At 56.9% G+C, this 17938-nt stretch overlaps 9 protein-coding genes across 9 annotated transcripts; 7 read left to right on the forward strand and 2 right to left on the reverse strand.

The window, feature by feature from the left end:
* The first annotated feature begins 284 nt into the window (after positions 1 to 284).
* Positions 285 to 3080, forward strand: SETTUDRAFT_127667 (glycoside hydrolase family 31 protein). Its single transcript, XM_008024812.1, has one exon. The coding sequence runs from the start codon at positions 434 to 436 to the stop codon at positions 2981 to 2983; it is 2550 nt and encodes an 849-aa protein (XP_008023003.1). The 5' UTR covers positions 285 to 433; the 3' UTR covers positions 2984 to 3080.
* An 82-nt stretch (positions 3081 to 3162) lies between these two features.
* SETTUDRAFT_167728 (uncharacterized protein) lies at positions 3163 to 4495 on the reverse strand. Its single transcript, XM_008024813.1, has 3 exons — positions 4181 to 4495; positions 3961 to 4125; positions 3163 to 3897 (listed from the first exon to the last, which is right to left on the reverse strand). Exons 1-3 carry the CDS (start codon positions 4207 to 4209, stop codon positions 3273 to 3275), a joined length of 819 nt encoding a protein of 272 aa, XP_008023004.1. The 5' UTR covers positions 4210 to 4495; the 3' UTR covers positions 3163 to 3272.
* A 258-nt stretch (positions 4496 to 4753) lies between these two features.
* SETTUDRAFT_159574 (uncharacterized protein) lies at positions 4754 to 5967 on the forward strand (the record flags this gene model as incomplete). Its single annotated transcript, XM_008024814.1, has 6 exons — positions 4754 to 4970; positions 5020 to 5101; positions 5159 to 5238; positions 5287 to 5351; positions 5397 to 5599; positions 5646 to 5967. 6 exons carry the CDS (start codon positions 4754 to 4756, stop codon positions 5965 to 5967), a joined length of 969 nt encoding a protein of 322 aa, XP_008023005.1.
* Positions 5968 to 6122: 155 nt separating this feature from the next.
* SETTUDRAFT_105259 (uncharacterized protein) lies at positions 6123 to 7020 on the reverse strand (the record flags this gene model as incomplete). The annotated part of the gene is made up of 2 exons (XM_008024815.1): positions 6123 to 6509; positions 6709 to 7020. The coding sequence occupies 2 exons, from the start codon at positions 7018 to 7020 to the stop codon at positions 6123 to 6125; spliced, it is 699 nt and encodes a 232-aa protein (XP_008023006.1).
* Positions 7021 to 8061: 1041 nt separating this feature from the next.
* SETTUDRAFT_105007 (uncharacterized protein) lies at positions 8062 to 9222 on the forward strand (the record flags this gene model as incomplete). Its single annotated transcript, XM_008024816.1, has 3 exons — positions 8062 to 8257; positions 8296 to 8497; positions 8658 to 9222. The coding sequence occupies 3 exons, from the start codon at positions 8062 to 8064 to the stop codon at positions 9220 to 9222; spliced, it is 963 nt and encodes a 320-aa protein (XP_008023007.1).
* A 754-nt stretch (positions 9223 to 9976) lies between these two features.
* SETTUDRAFT_167729 (uncharacterized protein) lies at positions 9977 to 11404 on the forward strand. Its single transcript, XM_008024817.1, has 6 exons — positions 9977 to 10071; positions 10123 to 10233; positions 10284 to 10834; positions 10883 to 11027; positions 11089 to 11225; positions 11282 to 11404. The coding sequence occupies exons 1-6, from the start codon at positions 10027 to 10029 to the stop codon at positions 11283 to 11285; spliced, it is 993 nt and encodes a 330-aa protein (XP_008023008.1). The 5' UTR covers positions 9977 to 10026; the 3' UTR covers positions 11286 to 11404.
* Positions 11405 to 11810: 406 nt separating this feature from the next.
* Positions 11811 to 12611, forward strand: SETTUDRAFT_26381 (uncharacterized protein; the record flags this gene model as incomplete). Its single annotated transcript, XM_008024668.1, has 1 exon — positions 11811 to 12611. One exon carries the CDS (start codon positions 11811 to 11813, stop codon positions 12609 to 12611), a length of 801 nt encoding a protein of 266 aa, XP_008022859.1.
* A 373-nt stretch (positions 12612 to 12984) lies between these two features.
* On the forward strand, positions 12985 to 13995 carry SETTUDRAFT_147429 (uncharacterized protein). The gene is made up of 2 exons (XM_008024818.1): positions 12985 to 13370; positions 13426 to 13995. Exons 1-2 carry the CDS (start codon positions 13000 to 13002, stop codon positions 13829 to 13831), a joined length of 777 nt encoding a protein of 258 aa, XP_008023009.1. The 5' UTR covers positions 12985 to 12999; the 3' UTR covers positions 13832 to 13995.
* A 1524-nt stretch (positions 13996 to 15519) lies between these two features.
* SETTUDRAFT_46077 (uncharacterized protein) lies at positions 15520 to 17713 on the forward strand (the record flags this gene model as incomplete). Its single annotated transcript, XM_008024748.1, has 4 exons — positions 15520 to 15568; positions 15631 to 16119; positions 16171 to 16933; positions 16978 to 17713. The coding sequence occupies 4 exons, from the start codon at positions 15520 to 15522 to the stop codon at positions 17711 to 17713; spliced, it is 2037 nt and encodes a 678-aa protein (XP_008022939.1).
* Positions 17714 to 17938: the final 225 nt, after the last annotated feature.

Here is a 17938-nt window from a genome sequence, read left to right on the forward strand (position 1 = left end):
AGGGCCATCACCAGACGCGGCATCTAGTGTCGGGCACCATGCTCGGCCATGCTGCACCACGGCACTGGCACCAACCTTGTCATCACGTCGACTGCCCGCCTGTCGTCGCATGCCTTCTCACCCCCTCGATCCGGCCACACGATGGCACTATCACACCGCCCGTCCCCAGTCGTTCGCCATGGAGCTGATGGGCGGGCGGCGGCAAGAGAGCCGATTCTGGTCGTCGCCTGACTTGCCGTGCAGGGGGCTGAAGGGTGCTGGGCACGTCTCGCCCTGTCACTAAACCGAGGTCACGCGCGTGCTGCCACCATCGGGCGCTCTTGATCAGACACGGCGTCCGAGCTTAGCTTTCCCCGGATTTGCTTTAAGATGGCCCTGTCTGTCAGCTTCCGCCTCTCTCTGCTGCTGCTGCTGCTGCTGCTATCCACAAGCCATGACGAAAGCGCGCTACGACTTCAAGACGCGCCCCGTCGCGCACCCGGATGCCATTGTCGCCGGCGACAAGTACCGCTTTACCATGCTCACCGATGGCCTGCTCCGCTTCGAGTGGGCCGACGACGGGCGTTTCGAAGACCGCGCGAGTACCTTTGCCATCAACCGCAGGCTGGCCGTGCCCGACTTCTACGTCTGGGACAGAGGCCACGGAATCGAGATTGTAACCAAGCGCTTCCACGTTGTTTACGACAAGAACAAGTTCAGCGCCGAGGGCTTCAAGATACATCTCAAGGGCAACGTCACGGGCACATGGACATATGGCCAGCCTGTCTCCAACCTGGGCGGCACTACGCGCACCCTGGATGGCGTCAATGGCCGCGCCAGGCTGGGCCCTGGCGTGCTGTCGCGAGACGGCATGGCGCCGTTGGACGATTCCAAGTCGATGCTCTTCGAGGACAATGGCTGGATCGCAGGCCGCAGGGGCGGCGACAGGACCGACGAGTACATCTTCATGTACGGCCGCGACTACCGCGAAGCTATGCGTGCATACTATGCTGTCTCTGGAAGCCAGCCTCTGCTGCCACGCTATGCCATGGGCAACTGGTGGAGCCGATACCATGCATACACGGCCAAGGAGTATCTCGAGCTGCACGACCACTTTGACAAGGACGATGTGCCCATGAATGTGGCCGTGGTCGACATGGACTGGCATCTGGTGTGGGATCTGCCGGATGGCTATAACGGCTGGACGGGATATACGTGGAACAAGAAGCTCTTCCCTGACCCCGATGCCTTTATGAAGAAGCTCCATGACCGTGGAATGCGCCTGACACTCAACCTGCATCCCGCAGACGGATTCAGGCCATTTGAAGCCCAGTACGAGAAGGTTGCCAAATACCTTGGCATTGACCCAGCCTCCAAGCAGACGATTCCTTTTGACTGCACAGACAAGAAGTTCATGGATGCCTACTTTGATATTGTGCATCACGAGCACGAAGACCGAGGCGTCGACTTTTGGTGGGTCGACTGGCAGCAGGGCAACACGTCAAAGATTCCTGGTGTCGACCCGCTGTGGGTGCTCAACCACTTCCACTTCCTCGACAGTGGCCGTGGCTCCCAGCGCCCCTTGATACTCTCGCGTTTCGGCGGCCCGGGTGCGCAGCGTTATCAGGTTGGATTCTCTGGAGACGCCATCATCACCTGGGAGAGCCTGCATTTCCAGCCCGAGTTCACTGCTACCGCGTCCAACATTGGCTACGGGTGGTGGAGCAACGATATCGGCGGACACACGCACGGCTACAAGAACGACGAGCTGTACACTCGCTGGGTCCAGCTTGGCTGCTGGTCGCCCATTCTGCGCCTGCACTGCGACAACAATCCCTTCAATACCCGCGAGCCATGGCGCTACAATGAAGAGGCCTGTGGTATCGTCGAGGACACGCTGCGGTTCCGCCACCGCCTTATCCCGTATCTGTACACGATGAATGCACGAAGTGCCAGCGATGACGAGCCACTTGTCCAGCCCATGTACTGGGACTACCCCGAGGTCGACGAAGCCTACAACGTGCCCAACCAGTTCCGCTTTGGCTCGGAGCTGATTGTTGCACCTATCACGCAGCCACGCGACAAGACTACGCATCTCGGGTCCGCCAAAATCTGGCTCCCAGAGGGCCGCTTCGTCGACATCTTCACGGGCGTCGTGTACAACCGCGCGGGCCAACTCAGCATCCAGCGGCCCCTCAACCTCGTCCCCGTCTTTGCCAAAGAAGGAGCCATCATTCCGCTCGACGCGGCCTACCGCCCCAAAACCGGGTCTCCCAACCCCCCGAGCCTCGAGATTCTCGTCGTCGTCGGTGCAGACGGCTCCTTTACCCTCACCGAAGACGACGGCAAAGGCCATGTTGTCGATGACGGCGGCTTCTCCATCATCTCGGCCACCGGCGACGACGAGTCCCCCGGTGACGACACGGTGCGCTTCGCCCACACACCCATCACCTACAAGCAAGCCACGGGGGTCCTTACCATTGGGCCCACGACGCCGGAAAACAGCGCCATCCCCTCATCCCGCTCATGGTCCATCCGCCTGCTCGCCCACACGCTCGCCCACGACGCCCAGATCCGCTGTATCGCCACCGCTCCTTCTCCCCGTAGTAGATCCGCGAAGCAAATCCCCCATTCAATCTCCCGCGACGCTACCGGCACCCTCATCACCATCAATGACGTCCCTACCTCGCACAAAATACACATTGAACTTGCTTCTCCCACCGCCGCCTCTGGCCCCACCCTTGACATCCTCGACCCCAACCCCCGTATCTGGGATATCATTGACAAGGCATGGATCCAACTTGATCGCAAATGGGACATTTGGAACTGCGTCAATAATGGCGAGCCGGTGCTTAATAAGGTGCGTGCATTACAGGGTAGGGGTTTGCCTGCTGAGTTGCTCGATGCCATTTTGGAGTTGTTGCTGGCGGATGCGCGGTATGCTGGGCAGAGTACTACTACTGGTGGTGTTGTCGTCGAGGATGAGGATGACATGGATATTTAAATGTGTGTGGGATTTAAAATGGGGAAGAAAGCAGAGTTGGAGTTTGGGTGTATATGCTTTCGTTGCATGTGTGTCTGTGTACATATCTTGGATATATGTATGTTGTCTATGAAAAAAAATGTCAATATCAATCAATATCATGGGTCTCACTGATCGACAACATTCTTCATTTTTTTTCAGTTTCATTCGTCTGTTCAACCGTGTAGACAGCATCGCGTGTCTGTCATTCTCTCAAACATGATGTACAACATACTCATATCATCACACAGTCAGTTCCCCCGTGTCCATGTCACGGCCGCATCTCCACCCCACTCCCATGACCCTTCATAGCCTCCTTGAAGCCCTCGCGCCCCAAAATCTCTTGCACCTTCTTCAGCACAGGCCCCTCTCTCCTCCTGTCGTACTCTTCTCCCTCCTTGCCTGCATCGTACCCGGCCCTCGTCGCATCCTCGAGGCTCTCATACTCCCAGATATTCGCCTTCATTCCGACGCCGTGATACTGGTGTTTATGCAGAAACGCCAGCCACGCCTTGACAACGTCCGGATGGCCGTCCTGGATCTGGATGAGCCGACGCATGGTGATGCGTTCAAAGTTCTCCTGCGACTTCTTGAAGATGAAGTTGGACCGCGGAACCACCCAGCGCTCTGTGATGCGTGGCAGGGGGATGGGGCCCCGCGCACACAGCCCCATGTAGTATGCTGCGCGCACCGCAAAGTCGGAAAACAGAAGCAGATTGCGGATGTTGTATGTGCGCAGCTGCAGGTCGCAGGTGGGCACGCCGTATTCGGGGGTGCGGCGCAGCGGGCGGAGGTGCACTGCGCGGACGTTGATGGGAGTGCGCAGGGCCTCGAGGGCCTCTGCGGTTTTGGCATCTAGAGGCGGTTTGTCCGTGGGAAGCGTGATATCCCGTTCTCTGGGTTTGCGAGTTAGCCAAAGCTTTCTTCCTGACGCAAAGAGAGGACGTATAGAAACATACTTTGCGAGTTTGATCGGCTCAATGCCAGCGCGCTTGTAGACCTTGAGCAGCCCGAAATGATCGGGTGTGTTCTGCAGTTCTTGCCATTGGCGCTGTGCTTCTTCGCGCGTCCGCGGCTCGCGTTCTTGTTGCCGCTTGTTGACTTTTTGCTGGCTGGCATATAGACTTTGAACCCGTTAGCCATTGCTTGTTCCCACCGTTTCGAGAATCAAAGGCATACGTCTTGTATTCCTGAGGATCAATGCCCATATCTTCCAGCCGCTGCTCGAGTCCCATGTCCCCGCTCTCCAGATCCAGCCTCAGCATCTCCAGGAGCTTGGAATCGCGGTCATCTCGCGAGTCGCGCTCATTGTCCTCGTCTGCGGCTCTTGAGCTCTTTGTTCGCGCAAAGCTCGGTGTATATGGTCGTGGGGCGTGTGAAATCTACTCGGTTGCCAGAAAAGTCAGTCGTCAATCCGTGTCGCGTGCAAGGCCAATGGCAAAGATGTGTACAAGGTGCATACTTTTGCCCGCTTAGCCGGCCCCAGAAAGGAGCGCATACTGCGTGGCGCCGCCATCGTCGCTGTCGTTGGCACTCAACGCAGCCGTCCAACTTCTTCGCTCCGAGCCCGCAATGGCGCTAGTCACCAATCCGCCTAACAGGCTTGGCACCATCGGAGTCGGCCGTCGCCTTCCCTCTGTACCCTAGTCGTACCCTCTGACGAAGTCACATGTGGACGTAGACAAATTTCCTACAAACGCCTCGTCTCTCGTTGCCTAGACCTTGATCTCCTTTACTTGCCGGATTTCCAACATGGAGGCCACTCTGGATACCGTCGCTGCCCCAAACGCCTATGTCCGTGCTACCGAGACGGTCAAGTACTTGCGCGCGCAGCTCCCCGAGGCGCTTCAAAACCCAAAGGTAGCCATTGTGTGCGGTTCGGGCCTGGGTGGGCTCGCTGATACCATCGAGCCTGAGCCAAAGGTCGAGCTGCCCTATGGCGCCATCCCCCACTTCCCCAAGAGCACCGGTATGTTGGGGAATCTGCAGTGGATGCGGGGTACTGACGAGCGCGGCAGTCCAAGGTCATGCTGGAAAGTTTGTCTTTGGTCAGATTGGGCCTCAGAAGACGCCTGTGGCGCTTCTTGTGGGACGGGCACAGTAAGTCACGTCACGTTGTGAGAGCATGAGACTGAAGAGAATTGCTGACATTGGTAGTTTCTATGAAGGACACACAATGGACCTGGTTACATTCGCTACCCGGGTATGCAAGGTTCTTGGTGTAGAAACTATGATCGGTAGGTAGCATAGCAGGTGAGCCACACCTGTGTGCTGACGGAGCGTAGTCACAAACGCTGCTGGTGGTCTCAACCAGACTTACCGCGTGGGCGACATTGTGTGCCTAAACGACGTGGGTAAATCCTCAAGGCTGAAGACTGGCGCTAACAAGATCTAGCATCTCAACATTGCTGGGCTTGTAGGATTCAATCCTCTGCGTGGCCCCAACGTCGAGGAGTTTGGCGTGCGTTTCCCGCCACTGTCAGATGCGTACGACCTCGACTTGAGGAGACGAACGCACATGGCTTGGGTCAAGCTGGGACTCGACCAGCAGAAGAGAAGGCTCCACGAAGGCATATATGCATATGTTGCGGGACCAACGTATGTCTTCCTTACTCATCGACATGACACATGCTCACTTTGCCAGTTACGAGACGCGCGCTGAATGCCGGATGCTGAGCATGCTAGGGGCTGATGTCGTTGGCATGTCGACGGTGCCGGAAATCATCGTCGCCAGACATGCAGGCATGCGCGTCCTTGCATTCAGTTTAGTTACAAACGTCGCGGTCCTGGAGGCAGGATCGCGTGGCAACGATGCCGAAATCCAGACCATGAACAAGGCGCAGCTGACTGAGCATCTCAGCAAAGGCAAGGCAAACCATGAAGAGGTACTGGAGGCTGGACGGGAGGCGGCCAAAGACATGCAAGCTTTGGTGAAGCAAATCCTTTCCGACATGGAAGAGCAATAGCGGCGTCGCAAAGACTCGGCGGTCGAGGCTAGCATGATACTGAGCCAAACAAACCAGGCGGATTGGCCTCGAGTCCAAAGTGGCTAAAATGAAGACTGATTCGACAAACTGTAACAAGCAAGTGGTCAGGAGCCATACCTTGACAGTCAGCATGCTCAAGGCTTGACAATCTTTCCCTTGTTTCGCTTTGCCTTGAGGGCCTTGTAGTGGGCCTTCTTGCCGCTCGCCTTGCTTGTCTGGATGTCTTCGTATTTGCGCTTGAAACGACCGCTGTCTTGCTCTTGGGCAATGACTTCCTCGAGAATGGTCTGCTTGCGGTCCTTGTTCTTCAAGCGGCTGCTGTAGAATTCCGTGGCGCCTTCGATAATGGTGCCGACCTGGGAGAAGGCAGGGACATCGCTCTTGGAATTGTCCTTTTTGTAGTGGCGCTTGGGGTCGAGCACGCTGCGCATCTTGAGGAGTTGCAGGTCTCGGCGCAGTTCAGGTGTCAGGTCGGTCTTGGGCATGTTGAACCATTGCGCTCCAGCAGTTGCCTTTTTCTCCTAGAAAGCCGTTAGCCTACTGTGGCGGGCGAGTGGAAAGCGAAACTGCAAGTGAATAAGTGCCTCAGTGTAACTATGAACTAATGGAGCCTCAGTGGTGCAGGAAGACAACCAAGACGGTGCCCGAGTCTGCTCAGCAAGACATTTGGGATAGATATCATCACCGGCGTGCGAATGCGACTAGGGGGGGTCGGCGTACCTCTTGCTTCTGCTTCTTGGCCTGAATGGGGTCTTCGATCTTCTTGATGCCATTGGCCAAGGCCTTTTGGTTCTTGTCGACAAGCTTCGAGTGGTCGAGGCGGGTAATGTTGCCGTCAGTCGTCTCGTGAGTGTCGGCAATATGGGCGGGCGTCAGTTTGGGGAGCTTGAAGGGAGCCGGGGGGCGCGATGCAGACTGCGCTGCATCTGCGCGCATGCGGACGGCAGCCTCGCTGAGCAGGTCGCGGATGTGGTCGTCGGAGAGGTCGTCATCGGTGTCGTGGGCGAGCGGCTGGTGCGTTGGCAGCTCCATGCTGGCGATGGCGGACAAGAGCAGAAAATTTGGAGCGCAACTTTTTGAGACGGGCGGCGCACGGGCCCGATGGGCGACGCTAGGCCGTTCCGGGGGCGGTGTGCACATGTGCATGTGCATGCAATGTGCTCGCACTCGCGGCGGCCACGTCAAGGCGGTTCGCCAGTCGCTTCATTTTGGCGAGCGCTGGTGGTCAGGCCAGGCTATGACGCGCGGGTGCATGGCATGGCGTGCTCGCGAGAACGGGAGACGGACAACTCATCAGCGGGCTGGGGCGTGGCCAATGGCGCGGGCATGCGGGCGATGCTCCTCGAGCCGGCGCGGTCGAGCATTGCACGCGCAGGCGAGGCAGCAGACGTGATGTCGCCGCAGGCCTCGCCGGCGAGCGGCTGGTGCGACGTGGAGAGCGGGCATATAAGCACGGCGGGCAGCAGGGCGGAGGGCACCGAAGCGGAAGCGTCGCTCGTCGTTGTAGAGCGGCTGCTGCATAGTTGGATGGATCGATACAGGAGTGTCGACACGACGACGACCAGGCCTTTCCCCCTCGCCCACCGCGCGTGCGTGCCTGAGAGGCGTTGGGGGCCCTTGCTTAGCCGTGGTTCGCTGGGTCGAGGGCAACCCACCAACCAAGCATCCAGCGCGCAGAGATAGACGGCTGGCGGACCTTGATTCGTCGGCGGCTCGCAGAGGTCAGTCGCGCGCCGGGCTCAACGTCAGGACGGGTTTGTGCCAGTGCCAGAGAGGGATGCTCATCCACCATGCCAGGCCGCCCGCTGCAGCGCCCGTCGCCCCAAAAGACAGGTACTCGCGTCTTCCCCGCGCCATCTTTCTGCACCCTCCCCGGCCACTCAGACCGCACCTTTGACGCAATCACGACGGCCCTCTCCTCTCACAACGCGCCTCCACCACCACCTTGACCACTCATTGGGTGCTCTGCCCATCGCCCGTCTGCACCAAGCCGCCCTCTGCCAGCAATTGCCTGCGCCGTGTCGAACGCGCACCCTGCCCATCGCGTCACACTTGCGCAACCCAGCCCACGCCATGGACCAAGTCAACCTCCAGGGCCACGGCCAGCAGAAGATGCGCCAGGCCACGGCGGCGCCGCGAAAGTACGACGGCCAGCAAGGCAATCCGCTCTACGACTCGGCCAACGGCGGCCACTATGGTACGTCCGCTCTGGAGCTGCTGCACGCGACGCTGCTCGCCCCATCGCACCAGTCGTCCAGTCCGTCAATCCGTCCACGACCACTGTGCTAACCCGCTCGTGCAGGGCAGCCCTTGGCGAACAGGATGGGGGCTTCGGCAGAGATCATCTTGACCTCCGGGTCCGCCTTCATCACCTTCTTGATGCGGGCGAGCGGGAGCTGGTGCAGCTTGTAGTCGTGTTCGTCCGTCTCGAGCTTCGTCACCTGCTGCTGCCAGTACGTGTTGAGGATGTCGCGGTAGTTTCCCGTGAGGCCTTGGTTGACCTGCCGCTGTTAGCTGTCGCGGCCGCGAGCGCACGAGGGCTGGGCTGGGGGGGGGGGGGCGCGCCTACATTCTGCCAGGAACCGGTGAAGAGCTGCGGGTCGGGGGCTTGGTTTTGCGCGGCAATCTGGACCAAATGTCAGCGACAGGAGAGCGCGTGTGTCGGGGAGACATGCCGCAGCGGATGCGGACATCTTCATAACGGAGCTCACAATGCGTGCGTGGATCCACGCCGAGGAGAACAAGCGCCGCACGCTGCAGCGCTCCGACATAGCCTCTGCGCTGTCCAAGTCGGACATGTTCGACTTTCTTATCGATATCGTGCCTCGCGAAGAAGCGCATCCGCACAAGAGGAGCGCGGGCCAAAACGCGGCCGTGCAGTCGTCGGCCGCTGTGGTGCCTCCGGGCGGCATGCCCCAGCCCGTCCACGCCCAGCACCCCATGGGCCCGCCCGACTACGGCATGAACCAGCACCTGGCCCAGCAGGACGACTACCGCCAGCCCGCCATGTACCCGGGCGCCGTCCAGGCCGATCCCGGCGTCTATGCCCAGCAGGGCATGTTCGATCCCAATGCCTACGGCCCCTACGGCGCCATGGGCCAGCAGCCCCAGATGTACACGGTTGGCCAGCGCGGCCCGGACCCCAGTGCTGGCGACCCCCAGGGCTTTGGCCGCTATGGCGAGGCCGACGCCGACGACGATGCTCAGGGCGAGCGCGTGGATGCAGACAACTAGGCATTGGCCAGCTACGCCCCGCCCACTGCGCTCTGGGGCTCGGCATGCGTTGCGGGTACATGACTTTGTGTGCTGCTGCTGCTGCTGCTGTTAAATTGATCTTGGATATGGCGTTTAGGGACGGTGTTGGGGCACACGGCCGCGGAATGGCTAGTGACAGTATTACGAAGGCGTCATCAGACGGTATCACATATTAGTTGAATGGCAGATTAGCTTGCTCTGAACATGTGAGGCGTGCCAGAAGCCTGAACCTGTCCCCGGTCCGTTCCGGCCTCTGCAATGGAAGCGATGCGCCCATCTACGTCTTTGTACCTGCATTTTCCACCACACGGCCGTGCCATTCCGAAGCATGGCAGCCCCCGAGCCAAGTCACACGCAGTGCGAGGTCGACGGTGCCGAGGCTTTCTCTTGCTGCATGGCGGGCCAATATTTCACGCACTGCTACTGCTACTGCTACTGCTACCGCTACCGCTACCAAGAAGCCCAAGAAGCGCAAGCCCGCGCACGAAACCAAGCCGGTCGCGGGTAGCCGAGAGAGCACTAGCACGCCTGCTCTGTTTACTAGCTGAGGCGCGTCTGCGTCCCAGACTCCGCTCCGCCCGGTACCCCGCGGCCACTGGCCCGTGCTCCACACCCCACCTGCCCAGCACCAACAGAACAGGTGCATGGTGCAGCTCTCGCCCTACATCAAGCCGCCATATCTGCTGTTCTCTTCTCTCACCGACTCCTCAATTGCATCTTCTCTCTCTTCTGCCCCTCGCATCCCCCCACAACCCCCCGCCACTCTTCCCAAAACACTTCACAATGGTCAAGGCCGTCGTAGCCGGAGCCTCTGGAGGCATTGGACAGGTACAGCAACCCCGCGGGCACCACCAGGGCCTCGATGCTGACATGAAGTAGCCCCTCTCTCTGCTCCTCAAGAACTGCCAGCACGTCACCGAGCTCGCCCTGTACGATGTAGTAAACACACCAGGTGTCGCTACCGATCTCTCGCACATCTCGACCCCCGCAGTATGAGGTCCAGCCCCGCACATACATCCAGACATGCTGAAGCTTCTTAGGTCGTAACAGGCTACCTGCCCAAGGATGACGGCTTGAAGAACGCCCTGACTGGCGCCGATGTCGTCGTCATCCCCGCTGGTATTCCCCGCAAGCCGGGCATGACGCGCGATGATCTGTTCAAGATCAACGCTGGCATTGTCCAGGGCCTCATTGAGGGCGTTGCCCAGTACTGCCCCAAGGCCTTCGTTCTGGTCATCTCCAACCCTGTCAACTCGACTGTCCCCATTGCCGCCGAGGTGCTCAAGAAGGCTGGTGTCTTTGACCCCAAGAAGCTCTTTGGTGTCACTACCCTCGACGTTGTCCGTGCTGAGACCTTTGTGGCTGAGATTACTGGCGAGAAGAACCCTGGAAACCTGAGCATCCCCGTCATTGGTGGCCACTCGGGCGAGACCATTGTTCCTCTGTTCAGCCAGGCCAAGCCAAGCGTCACCATCCCCGCCGACAAGATGGACGCGCTTGTCAACCGCGTCCAGTTTGGTGGTGACGAGGTCGTCAAGGCAAAGGAGGGTGCTGGTTCGGCCACTCTCTCCATGGCCTACGCTGGATACCGGTACGTTCACATGGCTTCTTGTTTCAAGGACCGACTGACAATTGACAGCTTTGCCGAGAAGGTCATCAAGGCCTCCAAGGGTGAGAAGGGTATCGTCGAGCCCAGCTTCGTTTACCTTCCAGGTGTTGCCGGTGGTGACGCCATCGCAAAGGCCACTGGTACCGAGTTCTTCTCGGTACCAATCGAGCTTGGTGTAAGTAGCCAGCTGGCTTCATGCCTTCCAACTGTTGTTACTGTGCTAATTCTGGCAACAGCCCAGCGGTGCCGAGAAGGCCATCGACGTCGTCAGCAGTGCGAACGAGCACGAGAAGAAGCTTCTCAAGGCTTGCTACGACGGCCTCAAGGGCAACATTGCCAAGGGTGTCGAGTTCGTCCAGAGCCCTCCTGCAAAGTGAGTGATCCAGACAGCAGCATTGCTCAACCAATGGCTCAATTTATGGCGTCCAGATAAATGATAGGCCTCCATGATGGATGATGAGAGCCACGCGGGATGGGAACCATGTCTTGGGAATGTCGATGAATACATGCCACTGTGAGCAGAAGAATGAATAAAATATTGAACTACTACCCATTGGCATGAGTTTGAAGCAGCTGCAATTTTCGGTGATGAAGATTGTTTAATTGGTGAACAGTTTGTGTGTGTGTGTGTGTGTGCACATGGTACCCTATCGCCAACACTGCAAAGAAAGAGCCCGATATAATCAGTGGGATTCCTTGCCATCATCAGAGGAGCACCAAGGTTGTTCGCGAGAGCATTCCCAACTAGCGCCTTGAGTGATGAAATCAATAGGTGTTGGTGGGTGCAGGGAGTTCAAGTTTGGTTATCAGGGTTGCTACAACTGTGGTTAACCAGCTTGCGGCATTGATGAGCTAACCATGGGTTGGGTATTTAGTTTGTGCAAATGCTCACTTTATAACAAGCATTGCGGCCGCCCTCGGGAGCTCAGCCTGTTGTCGAGTCCATCCATATCCGAAGATGCAATTCCGTTTCCTGGACCTTCCGGCTGAACTGAGACTGATGGTGTACGCTTGCCTACCAATCACGACAAAGCATGCGGTTTTCGACAATCCAATCTTCAAGAGAAACAGGCGGTCGACGATTCGGCTCGTCGTCAAAACCATGCCGGTACAGATCCTGAGGACCTGTCGACAAATCTACCAAGAGGCACACGTACCTCTGACTCAACGCCTCGCAAGCTGCCAACGTCTACAAATCATTGTCGACTCACGCAGCATTTATGCCTTTACCTGGATATCATCGCCGGGCCCCTTTCGGATCTCAGGAGGAGGTCTGTTTTCGCTGATGATGAGGGCAGAGATTCAAGTGGCAGGGCCTGGCCGAGATGCAGAACCTCGTGTTATGCTGGCAGGCCGTCCGCTATCTTCAGCAATCACCTGCCTCCCCTCAGCCATCTTCAATGACAGGATCACTCGGTTCCTCGTCGCGTGCTATGGGCATCTACAGCACCGCCGTACTGGATGCACACCAGAGATTGCTATCAAGCTGGACCGTGAGGTGTGTCCCTCCATGGAGCCCATTGGGTTCCACGCGGGGCTATTTGCGGAAACACAGCGTACGGATCAAACATATCGCACCTATTTTCGAAGGGACAGGGAGAAGGAGGACGACGACGATGGCACGGAGACAAGGTACGGCTTGCTCCTGGATGCCTGGAATGATGTCTTGCGTGACCAAGGCTGTGATGACGCGAGGGAGCTTGATGACGACGAGTGGGAAAGGGATTGGGAAGAGGGCGATTTCTATGGGGTTTGTTAGCTGTATGGGGTTTGTCAGTCATATGGGGTTTGTTAGTTGTCAATTAATTTTTTTCTAACCCGACGTGTTGGACGTTGGGAAGGCGTGCCGAGCCATGACATGGTGGACCCTTGCAGCATGATCGACGGCGGTTAGTTCTGGACAGCCCACTTGAGCTCCAACGCCGACATCCCGCATTGCGCTCCGCACCGAATCCACGCCTGCAAGATAGCCATCCGCACTGAATACTCATAGACCTGCTTGGCGCCAGACACTGCACAGCCAGAGCCCGCCAATCCGTTTCCAGACATCCCGGTTCATACTCGAACGCGCACCTCGGCATACTGACGTCGGCGACAAGCCACTTGTCTGGCTATCGAGAGCACATACACAAAGCAATATCCTCAACATGGCGCAACCCAACCCTTCGGCGCCAAACGAAACCTCGGCGCCCTACGTTGACCCCACGTTCTCGCTAGTCAACACATCATGTCTCGACCTCCTACTCATAGAACTCGTGCCTATGGCCTACCGCATAACCGCTGACCTTGCTGCGCGGGAGGAAGAATGGATACACGGGTCTTCTGGTGCAAAGCCAAAGCGATTGTCAGGCGCGAGCAACGACGCGTCGAGCACAGCAGCTGGTACAGTGCGGGGCACAGACGGCGGGCCGGTGGGCGCAGGAGGCACAGCAACCGTCGACGAAGAAGAGTCAAGAGAAGCGGTCTTCCACCGGCTCGAGGCCCTGGGCTACAGAGTCGGGCTGGGCGTTGTAGAACGGTATGTGTCGTGCTTCAATAGCTTCTCCAAACGCCCAATCTAACACGCTCTGTAGCTTCTCGCGCGATGCGCCGCGTCCCACAACCCCGCTCGACTGCATCAAGTTTCTCTGCAAAGACCTCTGGATGCTGCTCTTCCGCAAGCAAATCGACAACCTCAAAACCAACCATCGCGGCATCTACGTCCTCACCGACAACACGTTCAAGCCCCTCGGCCGCATGTCGTTTGACACGAAGAAATACGACGCCGCAATGCAAGCTGCGCTCGTCGCGCAAACAGGCGACCCTGCGCTGGGAAGAGACGCCAATAGCCAGGCGAGGGTACAGCCGTTTTTGTATTTCCCTGCTGGCCTCATACGCGGGTGTCTGGCTAGTCTGGGCATCCAGGCGACGGTGACGGCGGAGAGTGCTGCGTTGCCTGGTGCGACTTTTCAAATACGGACTGCGGGGGCCAAGAATTGAGGGCATGGCAGAAATGGGAATGGGAAATGAATATCATGGTTCCTTTCAGCGGCATTGCGTGGCGTTTTGGGTATGTGGTGTGTCTGTGTTCTAGAAAGACATAATCGATGAGTTAGGTCTAGACCATATTCCAGACATGCCTTTTTGTTGCAGAGACACGGGGAGCTGCAGATCGGATAAAGCGCAGCGGCGATCAGCAAACGATGATAACATGGGGAATTTTTGTGTTTTGCTGTGATAAGCTGAGGGGGGGGGGGGGTTATCTGGTTCTCCACTTCCCATGTGCTGGTACAAACGCAGACGCAAACGCATGCTCTTTGCTTGCTTGTGCTTGTTAGCCCCCCAAAGGCGAAAAGCTTGTCTGCTGTGCCGAAGATGACTTTACTTATCAGACTTTGGGGATGCATGGGTTGTTGAGGTTGATAGATAGAGATAGCCAAGTACCCCTCACAACAACTAAGTCAGCAAAGACAGCAAGACAGCATAGAGTTGTGTCAAGCGGTAAACCTTGGATAAGCAAATAACAGCAGGAAAACTGTATTTATCTGTGGCCCTTGTTTACATGTCGGACACATATATCACACACACACGCATTTTGCTGTTCCATAACCTCAGCACTCATCATACTAGCCTTTGCACTTGTTAAACATGTACATGTGAATGTATCTCCTACACTCTATATCCAATCCAATCCAATCCAATCCAGCCAATAACAAACATACGATAACCCCCCTTCCTCTCATCGACTTCCTCCCACCATCCATCCGTCCATCATACATTATGCAAGATAACCCAACCCAACCGCATCTGCACCCGCACCCCCCAGTCTCTGCCCCTGCCCCCTGTCCCTCAATTCCTCCACCCCCTTAGTCCCGTTCCACCCTCTCCACAACCCCCCAGCTTCGGCATCAGCATCGGCATCGAACCAGCAATCTGAACTTCCACTCACACACACACACACATACTCACCCTCATTCTTCCACCCATACCTACCTACTTTCACCGTGCAAGACTTGGACGTACACCTTTGTTACACTTACGTCTTAGCTATTTAGATGCTTACATACCATGTACCCACCCCCGGACTATGCACCCCGGCGATATGCATTACCCACGACGTAATCAACCAGGGGTAGCTACATGGGGAATGGGTGGGTAGTTGTAGTGTGTCTCCAATTGGAGGTTGATAAGTGGCGAGTTGGAGGTAGAAGTGGCAGTTGGAGGTTGTGTATGGGGGCAATAGAGAGAGAGAGAGTGTGTGTGTGTGTGTGTGATAAAGCGTAGGTAAATATCCTAGCAACCAATCGCATGTGCACGATTACATGGAGTCTACTTGGTGTGCCACATGCAGACGGCGTGACCAATGGATAAGCAGCTGTCATTGTCGTGTTTGGGTAAAGCGCAGTATGACTAGCATGGGTTGGGGCGGGCGGCGGGCGGCGGCGAGACAGGGGTGCGTGCTATGGCGATGGATGCCCCGTTGATAGTGAGCTTGATTGGGATACTGTGGATTGGAGTGGAATTGGCGAATGAGGGTAATGAGGATTGGGGGTATATCAGCTATGTCTCTTTTTTTTGACTTTGTCGTAGGAAAGAGATAAGTAAATAAGCGGACTCTGGCCCGTCTGCAGTTTACTCCAGTCCGACACCTCTGTGTATACGTCTGTGTATGTGAGAGAAGACTCGACATGGTTGAAGCAACGACCAGAATTCCGCTTCCAGTTGGAGCTGGATATGGTATGTTTGATTGATTTCGCATGGCTACATTCCAAGCAGCATGGTTAATAGAAATACGACAGGCGTCGTCATCGGTATCGGCTTCTTCTTCGCCATCGTCATGATGGGCATCTCGCACCTCCAGAACAAATATACGCGCTACTCGACACACCACTCGGAGGAATTCAACACGGCATCGCGCTCCGTGAAGCCGGGGCTCATCGCCTCAGGTATCGTGTCGGCGTGGACATGGGCGGCCACACTACTACAATCCTCGACCGTCGCATATCAGTACGGCGTCGCAGGTCCGTTCTGGTATGCTGCCGGCGCAACCGTCCAGATTCTCATGTTCTCGATTCTCGCGTGCAAGGTCAAGCAGAATGCTCCGCGATGCCATACGTATCTCGAGATTGTCAAGGCGCGGTACGGCACTGTCGCGCATCTCACCTTCATGGTGTTTGCGTTTGTGACGAGTATTCTCGTGGGCAGCCAGTTGTTGCTGGGGGGCAGTGCCGTCGTGACGAGTTTGACGGGCATGCCTGTGTATGCAGCTGTGTTTCTGATTCCGGTTGGTATGTATCTCTCTACTCTGAAGGGTGGAAATGGAAGTGCTGACAAGATAGGTGTTTGTGCTTATGTTATCCTGGGTGGCCTCCGAGCGACATTTATCTGTGACTATAGTCACACGTTGATCCTGATGATTATCATCCTCTACTTCATGTTCAACGCATACGCCATCAGTCCTCTGATCGGGTCACCAGGCGATATGTATGACTTGCTCAAGAAAGCGGGGAGCCAGCGCCCAGTTGCTGGAAACCACGACGGCTCGTATATTACGCTCAAGTCGAATTTCGGACTCATCTTTGGCGTGATTCAACTCTGCTCGGGCTCCGGTACCGTCTTTCTCGACCAGGCGTACTGGCAGCGCGCGATCGCTTCGAAGCCCTCGACGGCTGTACGCGCCTATCTCCTCGGAGGCATCGCGTGGTTTGCGATTCCGTTTGGCTTTTCCACTACCCTTGGTCTTGCTGCCGTTGCGCTCACTGACAACCCACGCTTCCCCACGTACCCCGAAGTACCAACGTCCGGCCAGATTTCGTCGGGATTGGCAGCAGCGTTTGCGGCAGAGACGCTCATGGGAAAGGGAGGCGCTGTTGCATTGCTGGTTGTGCTCTTCATGGCTGTCACGTCGTGTGCTTCTGCTGAGCTCATTGCCGTGTCTTCGCTGCTGACGTTTGACGTGTACAAAGAGTACATTTCGCCCAATGCGGAGCCGAAACAGCTGGTGTTTGTATCGCACATTATGATTTGCGTCTTTGGACTGACCATGTCGGTGTTTGCGTGCATCTGGAATGCGGCATCGATAGATCTTGGCTGGCTTTTCCTGTGAGTTGTCCCCTCCAATATCTTGGCCGTGCTAACGAAACCAGTGTCATGGGCCTCCTCATAGGAGGCGCCGTCTTCCCCGTTGCCTTTGCAATCACTTGGCGCAAGCAGAGCAAACTGGCCGCCATATCCGGCTGTCTCTCTGGCCTGGCCGCCGGGCTGACGGCGTGGCTCGCAACCGCCAAAACGCAGTACAGCACCATCAGTGTAGAAACAACGGGAAAGTCGTATCCTACTCTTGCCGGCAATCTCGCAGCCGTCATGACCGGACTCATTGTCACAACGACAATCACGCTCATCAAGCCCGACGACTTTGACTGGGAAGTGACTCGCGCCATCAACGCCGAGGTGACTCATGGTATAACCCACGAGCAGCCTTCGACACCTGAGCCCTCGGACGCAGGCACCGTCGAAAAGAAAGGCGACCAAGAAGCCACGAGCCATTCTCCCGTCCCAGCAACAACCGTCCCAGAGCTCCCGCCTCATCTCGCGCCCGCACTCGAAGAAAATGACGACCCCAGCACGCTGCGTCGCGCCTTCAAACTCGCATGCATCTCTGCTTTCCTGCTGACTTTTATCCTCGACTTCCTGGTCCCCATGCCCATGTTCTTTTCGCACTACATTTTTTCCAAGGGCTTCTTTACAGGGTGGGTGGTGGTGAGTTTTATCTGGGTGTTTGCCAGCAGTGCGATTAGCTGTTTGCTGCCTATCTGGGAGACGCGGAGCAGCTTTGGGGCGTTGTTGAGGAGGATGATTGGGGATGTTGGGGGCGGAAAGTAGGGCGGCGATATTTGGATGAAGGAAATAGTGAGTCAGATGTGTTAGGTAACTAGAGGTTCCGGATATGTTGTGGCTGTCAAAGGATTAGATTTGGTTAAGCATTGCCTACTTTCCAGCGTGCAAAGAGACGGTAGGAACGATGTGTGAGTCAAACACGGCCTTTCCCCATCTTCAGCCCTTTACTTACGCCCTTGTCGAACCACGGTTGACGCAAGTCTACCGCTT

The sequence above is a fragment of the Exserohilum turcica genome (genome assembly GCF_000359705.1).
Source record: "Exserohilum turcica Et28A unplaced genomic scaffold SETTUscaffold_13, whole genome shotgun sequence".
NCBI classification, from domain to species: Eukaryota; Fungi; Ascomycota; class Dothideomycetes; order Pleosporales; family Pleosporaceae; genus Exserohilum; species Exserohilum turcicum.

Coding starts and splice junctions, on each gene's coding strand:
- SETTUDRAFT_127667 (XM_008024812.1), top strand. CDS start 434: ATGACGAAAGCGCGCTACGACTTCAAGACGCGCCCCGTCGCGCACCCG.
- SETTUDRAFT_167728 (XM_008024813.1), bottom strand. CDS start 4,209: ATGGGCATTGATCCTCAGGAATACAAGAC. Junction 4,126..4,180: donor GATCCTCAGGAATACAAGAC/GTATGCCTTTGA, acceptor ACGGGTTCAAAG/TCTATATGCCAGCCAGCAAA. Junction 3,898..3,960: donor GAGCCGATCAAACTCGCAAA/GTATGTTTCTAT, acceptor TCGCAAACCCAG/AGAACGGGATATCACGCTTC.
- SETTUDRAFT_167729 (XM_008024817.1), top strand. CDS start 10,027: ATGGTCAAGGCCGTCGTAGCCGGAGCCTCTGGAGGCATTGGACAG. Junction 10,234..10,283: donor CGCACATCTCGACCCCCGCA/GTATGAGGTCCA, acceptor GAAGCTTCTTAG/GTCGTAACAGGCTACCTGCC. Junction 11,028..11,088: donor CGGTACCAATCGAGCTTGGT/GTAAGTAGCCAG, acceptor TTCTGGCAACAG/CCCAGCGGTGCCGAGAAGGC.
- SETTUDRAFT_147429 (XM_008024818.1), top strand. CDS start 13,000: ATGGCGCAACCCAACCCTTCGGCGCCAAACGAAACCTCGGCGCCCTAC. Junction 13,371..13,425: donor GGGCTGGGCGTTGTAGAACG/GTATGTGTCGTG, acceptor CACGCTCTGTAG/CTTCTCGCGCGATGCGCCGC.